Raw genomic sequence first — 10,795 nt, forward strand, 5'->3', positions numbered from 1 at the left:
GTGTGCCATAGATGTGGTATGGATAATCATTGGGCTAAGACATGTAGGACTCCCAAACATCTCGTTGACCTCTACCAAGAGAGTTTGAAAGGGAATCCTGAAGCTCATATGACTTATCAAGATGGTGAAGATGATTTCAATCATGAACAAGACGATCTCATGGAGTATGAAACCTCTGATTGTTTAAAAGAATGAAGTTGAATTCGACATCTATGTTTTTGTGTTCTTTGCTTTGTGTTTTCTATGTTTTGATTGCTTTGAACTTATTTTATTAATGAATGAAAGTTTTTGATATAAAAGTCTCTAAAGTCTCATAGAGGGCTACGACCAGGCTAATATCATGTTGCCTAAGGGTACGCATCTAGAGATATCTGATGCACTGTATTTAGGGGTGTCAAAATGAGCTAGCTCGCTCAACTCTGCTCAGCTCATGGTAAGCTCAGCTATTTCATGAGCTAGCTCGCTCAGCTCATTTAATAAATGAGTTTCAATATGTAAACTCGAACTCAGATCACCAAGATCATGAGTTAAATGAGCTAACTCGTGATCTAATATAAAAATAAAATAAATCAGTGATAAAATAACTTATATAATAGTGTTCAAAATTTAGATATTAAAAATATCCAAAACATAAATATTAAATACTAAATAAAAACCAACACATACAAAAATAAAATAAAAACAAACCTAATATAAATTAAATTAATGCAAAACTAATGATCCAAATCTCTATTTTTCATGAGAGTCTTGAGAAAATTCATCTTCAATGTTTTCATCTGTTTAAATTATAAAATTAAAATAAAACATTTATAAATATTTTATGTTAAAGTAATAACAAAGTATAAATAAATAATCTGAGATAGAAAATATTTTATCATAGTCGTCGGTCATAAAACAAAACAACCAAGATCAGGTGCAAACTTATATGTATGTTTTACATTTTAGTTTTAGAAGATAAATATGATAAATATATAAATTATCTTTTTTAAATAGTAAAAATAGAAGTTATCCAAATATATAACATATACATAATATATATATTATATATAATTTTTAGTATAAAAGTGAATAATCTCATGAGCCAGCTCATGTTCATTAAAGATCGCTCATATAACTCGTGATCTAATTTAAGCTCGATCATTAAACTCATTTATTAAATGATCCTAAAATATAGAGATCATGCTCGTGAAAAAAATGAGCTGAGCTGAGCCAGCTCATGAGCTACAGCTTATTTTGACACCCCTAATTGTATTCACTCAGCTTTAATAGAAGCCTATTGAGCTTTAAAGACATTCGAATGAATGGCTTTCATATTGAGACTAAGGGCGAAGGAAACAAAGAGTTCCTTCAGATCATAGAGATCGGCCAAAGGCTATACTCCTTTAAAGACTATACGTCTTGATAATGCTGGTGAGTTCACGTCCCTAGCGTTTAATGATTACTGTATGTCCATGCGGGTAAGTGTGGAACACTCCGTGGCACATGTACATACACAGAACGGCTTGGCCGAATCATTCATAAAATGAATTCAGCTAATAGCTAGACCATTACTTATGAGGTCTAAGCTTCCTGCCACAGCTTGGGGACACGCGGTCTTGCACGCAGCCGAACTGATTCGTATAAGACCGTCTAGTGAACATAGATATTCCCCATTACAATTGCTTACGGGTCATGAGCCAGACATATCTCATCTTAAGACATTTGGTTGTGTCGTCTATGTGCCAATTGCACCACCACAGAGAACAAAGATGTGATCTCAAAGGAGGATGGGGATATATGTTGGATATGATTCTCCCACGATTATAAAATACCTTGAGCCAACTTCAGGTGATTTGTTTAAGGCCAGGTATGCGGATTATCACTTTGATGAATCCGAACATCCAACATTAGGGGGAGATAGCAGTAAGATGGTAAAAGAAATTACATGGAATCAAACATCCTTATCTTGGCAAGTTCCTCGGACTCAGAAATGTGATTTAGAAGTCAAAAAGATAATACATTTATAAAAGCTAGCTAATCAATTGTCAGATTCCTTTGCTGACCTGAAAAGAGTGACTAAGTCATATATACCAACTGCTAATGCACCAATTCGAATTGATGTTCAAGAGGGACACAGTCAAGTTGCTACAGAGTCTAGACAACGTTTGAAACGTGGTAAACCAATAGGTTCCAAAGATAAGAACCCTCGGAAAACAAAGAAATGTGCAGATAATGAAACCGAGGTTGTTGAAACCCTAGACACGACCGCGGCCGTCCCTAAATCCCGAGACACGACCGCGGCCGTCCCTAAATCCCAAAACCCTAATAGCGATCGCGGCCGATCATAAATGCTTAGATGCGGCTGGTCCTGATGTACCTAACACTGATGCTTGGGACGCCAAGCTTCATGGTACTGATGGTCTTGATAATAATGAGATCACAATAAATTATGTCTCATCTGGGATACAATGGAACAGAAAGAATGTCGACATTGATGATATATTTGCATGCAATGTAGCACTTGAAATCATGGATGATAATGAGGATCATGCACCCACGTTTATTTGTGAGTGCACTCAACGATCAGATTGGATCAAATGGAAAGAAGCTATAACCATGGAGTTAAACTCTTTAAAGAAGAGAGATGTCTTTGGACCAGTAGTCCGGACACCATATGATATAAAACCAATCGGCCATAAGTGGGTCTTTGTGAGGAAAAGAAACGAACATGGTGAAGTAGTTTGATACAAAGCACGGCTTGTTGCACAAGGATTCTCACAGAGACCATGAATAGATTATGAGGAGACATACTCCCCTGTGGTGGATGCTACTACTTTTAGATTCCTGATAAGTCTGCCTATAAGAGAGAAATTAGACTTGAGGTTAATGGATGTTGTAACTGCATACTTATATGGGCCACTGGATAACGGGATCTATATGAAAGTACCAGAGGGTATAGAGTTGAAAAACAAATCGAGTACTCGAGAACAACAATGTATAAAGTTGAATAAGTCACTTTATAGATTGAAACAATCAGGCCGAATGTGGTACAATAGGTTAAGTGAGTACCTTGAGAGAAAAGGATACAAGAATGATCCGATCAGCCCTTGTATTTTTTATAAAGAAATTCGGTCAGGGCTTTGTGATTATAGCAGTGTATGTTGATGATTTAAATATCCTAGGAACCTCTGGAGAGATCTCCCAAACAATTGAATATCTTAAGAAAGAATTCGAAATGAAAGATCTTGGAAAACAAAGTTCTGTTTGGGATTACAGCTTGAGTACATTAATGATGGAATCCTTGTGCATCAAATGGCATATACATAAAAGTACTCAAGAGATTTAATATGGCCGAGTCTCACCCATTATCTAGCCCCATGGTCGTGAGGTCCCTTGGCCTGGACACTGATTCGTTCCATCCTAAGATGGACGATGAAGATGTCTTTGGTCCCGAAGTGCCATATCTCAGTGCCATAGGAGCTTTGATGTATCTGGCTAGTCACACGATCAGATATATGTTTTACCGTGAATCTATTGTCTAGATTTAGCTCTTGTCCAACCCAAAGGCACTGGAACGGGATTAAACATGTTCTTTGTTACCTGCAAGGAACGAAAGACTTGGGTTTATTTTATACTAACCAAAACAAACACATGCTATGTTTTCACACATGGTGGAACGACCATATCATGGCGTTCCATGAAGCAAGCGATCACGGTCACATCTTCAAACCATTCGGAGATCTTGGCCGTTCATGAGGCCAGCCGCGAGTTGTTTAGAACATGGGGGGTAATACGTGTTGTACTTTTTTTCCTTCACCATGGTTTTGTTCCACTGGGTTTTCCTGGTAAGGTTTTAATGAGGCAACATCTAAAGTGTATTACAATCCCGATATGGTTATGGCATCCAAGAGGGAGTGTTATAAATCATATTGTGGATGTTCATAACCGGCGTGGTTCATAACCAGCCCAATGCTAGAGAGAGAGAGAGTCAGCCGTGAGGAGAGAGAGAGAGAGAGAAAATCGGCATCTTGCCTTTCTCTTGTTGGTTTATGATTTGTACTATTTCCATATTTGTATTTCGTTTCTTTCGTCTTTCCATTATTAGTCTTTCCATTATTCTGTGACAGTATAATTTCTTATATAAAGGATTACATATGTTTATGAATAACAGCATAAACATATAGATTCTACTCTCTTGTTTAGTGAAACAATCATGGAATTATTTTCAAACATCAAAAACAAACTACTATCAAACATATAATAGTAAAAATAGTTCACCAACACGACAAATAAATTTTGGATTACCAAAAAAAAAATCATAGTACTGAACAAATGAACAAGTACATAATATCCTAAATATTATAGCAATAACAATGATTTATATAGTTTCAGTACAAATTGAACACGAGCAAAATTGATCAAGTAAACATAACAATCTTTGTATTTTTTTTTTTTTTCTGTTTGTCTCATATCTAAACCCTAAGTCAAGCTCATAATGAACAAAATATATCTTGTTCTCACGTTCTCATGCATCACATATATTATGATAAATTATTGTATCATTCAAATGGTGAGTTCCTTCCTTGTACTAACCCAGTATTAGGGTTCATCATAGGGCTCAATGGTGATCTTCGAGGCGATGACCTTTCTAATAATTTCCCACAATCGTTTCCTTCATCACCTGATAAACCCGGTTTCCTATCGTAAATTTCTGACAAAGAATCCAAATCCGTGGAAACATGTGTAGCCATTTGTATCTGAATCCGATGCTCATCATCGATCGGTTCATGATCTTGATTAGACCACATTAAGAGTTCTTTCCTTATATCGTTACCAAAACTAGGGTTTGGTCGCTTCTTCCCCAAGTAAATGTTGGTGTCTGCAGCATTGTTGGCCGTGTAATGATTCTCTATGTTCTGATTATGGAAGTTATGATGGTCGAGGACTTGATCGGTTGTGTTTCCATAGATGTTTAGGTCCTGAAATGGCGGGAAACTAAGAGGATGTGGACCCATAGCTGCGGAAAGACTCGAGCTTCCCAAATTGCCCTTGAACCCTCCGCCGGAGGCGGCTGCCATGTTCTCACCGGCTAGGGTTTGGCAAGCTCTTTCCAATATAGACTGCATGTACTTTCCTTGTGCTTCAATCCTCAACTGCAAATGTCTCTGCACCTGAAAACATTTAAATGCAATATATATTTTATATATAGATCAAAATTATGTTTTATAAGAGTTAAATATCATAAAATATCAATAAATTAATCACCTCCAGCTGTTCATGCAACCTTCTCTGTACTTCCATTTGCATCCTGGTTATATAAACTAAAGTGTAAGTTTCTGATAATACAAATAGGAAACTAAAGTAGGCAAAATTAATGAGAAGAGAGGATATACTCATTCATGTTGCGACTCATCATGCCAGAAGAAGAAGCTACGTTGCGCTGAATATCCATGGCAGAAGCTACATGGTAAAATATTTGTTGTTGAGAAAAAATGGACCAAACAGAAATATAAAATATATATATATATATATATACACATCTTACTATAATCTCTAGAACCCTAATATGAGAGAGAGGAAGAGAGGTCACCTCTTGAACCTTCCTTTGTGGAATGATCTCCGTACTCCTTGTGCGGCTGCTTTCCAAGCCTAAATTTCTGCACCCATATATTCAGATGATTATTAATATTACTATAGTAATTATATACTAAAATGAAAAGAAAACAAAGACAAAGAGAAGATAAAAAGAAAACCCTAATTTTATATTTGTGTACATACCTGAAGATGGCTCTTAAGGTGGTAAAGAGTAAGACCCTTCACACCCATAACTCTCATAATCGTCTTTGGTGTCGCTTCTTTAAATAAAAAAAAACGATTAATGTTTGTTAAAATTGATCGAGTAACTATATAGATATATGCTTTGTCAAAAAAAAACTATATAGATATATGTGTGTGCATACTGTCCGGGCCGCCGAGCTGAGCGACGGCATCAACGAAACGCTCGTGGAGTTCGACGGTCCAACGCAAACGCGGTTTAGGGTCAGTGGTGAGGACGAGGCCTGAATCGCCTTGAACGCACATAGCTCTGTTCTCATATGAACCATTCATACTTGAAGGTTTCTTAGCATGGAACATTCTCTCTCTATTACTCTCTTTTTTTTCTCTCTCTCTCTCTAACAGAGGGATTGGATTCAAGGAAACGAATGTGATGCAAAAATGTGAGAGAATACGATGCGTTTTTGAAGAGATCAGATGACGGCTTTTTGCTCTTTCTCTCGTCTTCTTTTTATTTTGTTTGTGAATTAAATAAATTCGAATTTGGTTATAATTAATATTGTTTTATCGTTACTACGTGAGGATAAAGGTTGAGACTAGTACGCAGATGTTCCTTTGTGAAAAGATACTGTCGCTATCTTTTCAATTGTTTTGTTTAGACCTCCCAGCTTGAATACCTTTGGATTACTTTTAATATAAAATGAATACTATACGTATACATGAAGTAATTCATGTCTGTCTCAAAATTACTTTACATATTAATTATACAATAAGTTTAAAATTATAAGAAACTGTATACTCAAAATATATTCATATATTGATTTTTTTTTTTTGGAAAAGGTAAGTTTTAACATGTAGGAGGAGAACCTATACGAGTCAGCTAAATACACATACATAAAATAGGTTGGTGTATTTAGTATATATATGCACTGATTCTTACGATGTTAAATATGAGCTTTTCAATTTCTCATATAAACGATTAAATCTTCTGAAATACATATCTTACAGTTCTATATAATTTAAGGTATTAAATATCTACTAGTATTTAATTAAAACCATATTTATTACTTTTAAATGGTTTTTTGCTCGATTTGAATTTATAAAAGTATTTAAGAATTGTAATAAAATTTAAAATAATTTCGAAGATAATGAGATGAAACGAGAATATAAACCTTTTTCAAAGGTGAATATATTAAAGTTCTATATATTCTTTTCAATAAGACCGCACGAGGGATAGTCGTATATTAGACTTATATAGCATGTCTACATCGTTATACATATTGCAATATATAATCGGGACACATACAAATATCAAAAGAAAAAAATCTCACAAAACTGGATTTATCATTTATGGTAGGGTAAACCTTTTTGGCTAATTATGAGCTGAATATACAATTCTAAGCAATGATGAGTTCGTTCTTATAAACTAATGGACCAAATATTTTGTAAGAAAAAATTATAATAACAGCTACAATCCAAAACCGATATTTGGTTTTTTTTTTGTTAATTAAAAAAAAACGCTATTAGATTGATTAATTAAAAACCATGGTTTACATATGAAAAAAATTAACCAATAAGACACATATGTGTTTTTTGTCGACGACACATACATGTTTACAAACGTAGAATATTGAACTTCTACCACGGACGCTACAGCGTGGAAATCAGCCTTGTTATTAATGATTCCATTTAGAATCTACAAAACTACCTTGTTTACAAAAATGATGATGAATTGTTTCAACATACAATACTAATGTATATACGTATAAACATATATACATATACATATATATATATATGCGCATCTCTTTAGATAAAGTTCAATTGCATTAATCATAACTCATATAATCAGCCCTTTATTCATATAATTTATATTTTTAATTTTTTTGAATGAATGGTCATTTTAAACACATGTGTGTTAATTGATCAACCTAATATATAGCAAATTTTCTATCATGCATATATGAGTGGGAGGTCCCAAGGCATGTTTATATAGAACAAGAATAAGTCAATGAATATGGCTGAGACTAATATGCACACAAAAGAGAGCATATGATATAAGAATATAAAATTTGCACTATGTTGAATAATGACTTGAATCTGTTGGCCTTAGTCTTTTGAGGTCCACTAGTGCTATGGTTTTCCGGGACATAACTATATATATTTTGTGTTTCCTCTAAATCTAGTTAGCAGCCGTAGAAAAACTAGATTTGATCTTCTTGTAGACAGATCTCTGTAATTCCTCCATCAATAAAATCTCTCTTTGTCCGTGGACGTAGCCGTTAGAGGTGAACCATGTTAAATCTCGATCGCTCGCTCTCTTCCTGAGGATCGATCGATCTCGTGTTGTCTGTTGAATAATGCCTTGAATCTGTTGGGCCTTAGTCTTTTGAGGCCCAATAGTGCTAGAGTTTTCCAGGACACAACTATATATATTTTGTGTCTCCTCTAAACCTAGTTAGCAGCCGTAGAGAAACTAGATATGATCTTCTTGTAGACAGATCTCTGTAATTCCTTCATCAATAAAATCCCTCTTTGCATGTGGACGTAGCCGTTAGGGGTGAACCACGTTAAATCTCGGTGTCTTTCTTTATTGTTTATCCATATGTTAATCTCTATCTTCTCCCATCCGTCACAACAAACTGGTATCAGAGCTTCGGGTTGAATCTGGTGAGAAGATGTCTGGGATGAATATGAAGATCGACAAGTTTACTGGAAGGAACAGTTTCAGTCTCTGGCAAATCAAGATGAAGGCGTTGCTGAAGCAACAAGGTCTTTGGGCACCGTTGTAAGGGAAGAAGGTTGAAGTTGAACATGTTACTACTGAGATGGAGGTTACTAAAGAGAAGGCGTATTCAACAATTTTGTTGTGTCTGGCAGATGAGATCATCATCGAAGTTTCCGGTGTTGATGCTGCAGCTGATTTGTGGTCGAAGTTAGAGAGTCTATACATGATGAAGTCTCTGACTAAGAAGCTACTTCTGAAACAACGTCTTTTCACTCTGAGGATGCAAGAAGGTACACAACTCCAAGATCTTCTTGACAGTCTAAATTCCATCTTGTTGGATCTGAGGAATATTGATATTAAGGTGGAAGATGAGGATGCGGCACTGATTTTGTTGGTATCACTACCAAACTCCTATGAGACTTTGTTCAGTCATTCATAGGGAGTAAGGATAGAGTGAGTTTGGAGGAAGTCAGGTCAGCACTTTATAGTAGGGAGTTACGACACAATGCATCTGGTTTTGGTACAGACGACCAAGCTTCTGGATTGTTTGTAGGTGGTGGAAAGAACTCTGGAAAAGGCAAGAAGTCGAAAGACAAAAGGTCGTTTTCAAAGGATCCTAAACCAACTGATATTTGTAATTACTGCAAAGAGAAAGGACATTGGAAATCTGATTGTCCTAAGAAGAAGAAGCAGACTAAATCTGAATGAGGCTAAATCTGATGAAGATATTGTGCTGGTTGCTCATGGAAAAACACATCGTAGAGATGTGTGGGTTCTGGACACATGCGCATCTTAACATATGTGTCCAAGGAGAGAATGGTTCTCAGAGTATGAGGCAGTGACTGATGGCAAGATCAAGATGGCGAATGACTTTGCCTGCGATATTGCAGGAATCGGTTCTATTAAGCTGAGGACACATGATGATAGAGTCTGCACGTTGACTGGAGCTAGACATGTTCCATCTATGTCCAAGAACTTGATCTCAGTTTGTCTTTTGGATAGCTGAGGTTTCAAGTATTCAGGTAGAGATGGAGTTCTGAGTGTCTACAGAGGTTCAGATGTGATTCTCATAGGTTTCATTCATGGTACTTCGTATTTGCTGGAAGGTTCTACGATTTCAAGTTCAGCTAGGAAGATTTGGACAAGTTGTGGCATATGAGGCTTGGACATATGGGCGAGCGTGGGATGCAGATTCTATCGAAGCAGGATCTTCTTTGTGGTCATAAGACCAAGAGCCTTGAGTTCTGTGAGCACTGTGTATTTGGGAAGCTGCACAGAAAGAAATTTCCTAAGGTTATTCATAAAAAAAAGGCACGCTGGATTACATCCATTCATATTGTTGGGGTCCCTCCAAGGTAGAGTCGCTGAAGGGTCACATGTATTTTGTGTCCATGATTGATGACTATTCGAGGAAGACTTGGATAACATTCATGAAGCACAAAAGTGAAGCTTTCAACAGCTTTAAGGAGTGGAAGATACTGGTGGAGAATCAAACTGAGAAGAAGATTAAGAAGCTTCGTACTGATAATGGTCTGGAATTCTGTTAAATAGAGTTCAATCAGTTTTGTAAGGATGCATGGATTGCTAGGCATCATACAATCAGGTATACACCACAGCAGAATGGTGTAGCAGAGAGAATGAACCATACATTGCTGGAGAGAGCAAGGTGCATGCTTTCTAATGCTGGTTTAGAGAAGAGGTTTTAGGCTGAGGCAGTGAACACGGCTTGTTATTTGATCAATCTTGGACCGCATATAGGGATCGAGTGTCGAATACCTAATGAGGCCTGGTCAGGCAGATCTGCTGATTATTCTATTCTGAGAATCTTTGGTTGCACGGTTTACTATCATGTTAATGAAGGAAAGCTAGAACCAAGAGCGAAGAAGGGAGTGTTTATGGGCTATGGAGATGGTGTAAAGGGATACAGAGTTTGGTCTCCATCTGAGAAACGGGTTGTTATGACCAGGAACGTTGTGTTTGATGAGAGTTCTATGTTCAAAGTTTCAGCTGAGTCCATTTCAGAAGCAGAGCAGGAGGATGTTGACAAGCAGGTAGAGCTGCAGGAAGTGCAGTCAGACTACCCAGGATCAACCGATCCAGTGTCAAGGAGCGATCGATCTACGCCAGACACAGGATTGGGCGATGGCAGAGATCTCTGATCGATGTCCGACAACACGAGATCGATCGATCCTCAGGAAGAGAGCGAGCAATCGATGTCTGATGAGCAGCCTCAATCTTCCAATTCTGGAAATCAACGTATTAGGTCTGAAAAACGCAGTATTGCTAAAGACAGACCAAGGAGAGTTGATGTTA

The 10,795-nt window shown here is 36.7% G+C and overlaps 1 protein-coding gene across 1 annotated transcript; it reads right to left on the reverse strand.

Annotated features, from left to right (window-relative positions):
* Positions 1-4,353: 4,353 nt before the first annotated feature.
* On the reverse strand, positions 4,354-6,229 carry LOC106324673 (myb family transcription factor APL-like). The gene is made up of 6 exons (XM_013762632.1): positions 5,940-6,229; positions 5,758-5,834; positions 5,570-5,636; positions 5,373-5,439; positions 5,245-5,287; positions 4,354-5,150 (listed from the first exon to the last, which is right to left on the reverse strand). Exons 1-6 carry the CDS (start codon positions 6,112-6,114, stop codon positions 4,539-4,541), a joined length of 1,041 nt encoding a protein of 346 aa, XP_013618086.1. The 5' UTR covers positions 6,115-6,229; the 3' UTR covers positions 4,354-4,538.
* Positions 6,230-10,795: the final 4,566 nt, after the last annotated feature.

The sequence above is a fragment of the Brassica oleracea genome, chromosome C2 (genome assembly GCF_000695525.1).
Source record: "Brassica oleracea var. oleracea cultivar TO1000 chromosome C2, BOL, whole genome shotgun sequence".
NCBI classification, from domain to species: domain Eukaryota; kingdom Viridiplantae; phylum Streptophyta; class Magnoliopsida; order Brassicales; family Brassicaceae; genus Brassica; species Brassica oleracea.

What these genes read in the sequence shown, in the direction of transcription:
- LOC106324673 (XM_013762632.1), bottom strand. Translation starts at nt 6,114, where the DNA reads ATGTTCCATGCTAAGAAACCTTCAAGTATGAATGGTTCATATGAGAAC. An exon ending in CACAAAGGAAGGTTCAAGAG is followed by an intron (nt 5,440 to 5,569) that starts GTGACCTCTCTT and finishes TTTACCATGTAG; the next exon opens with CTTCTGCCATGGATATTCAG. An exon ending in ATGAGTCGCAACATGAATGA is followed by an intron (nt 5,288 to 5,372) that starts GTATATCCTCTC and finishes TTATATAACCAG; the next exon opens with GATGCAAATGGAAGTACAGA.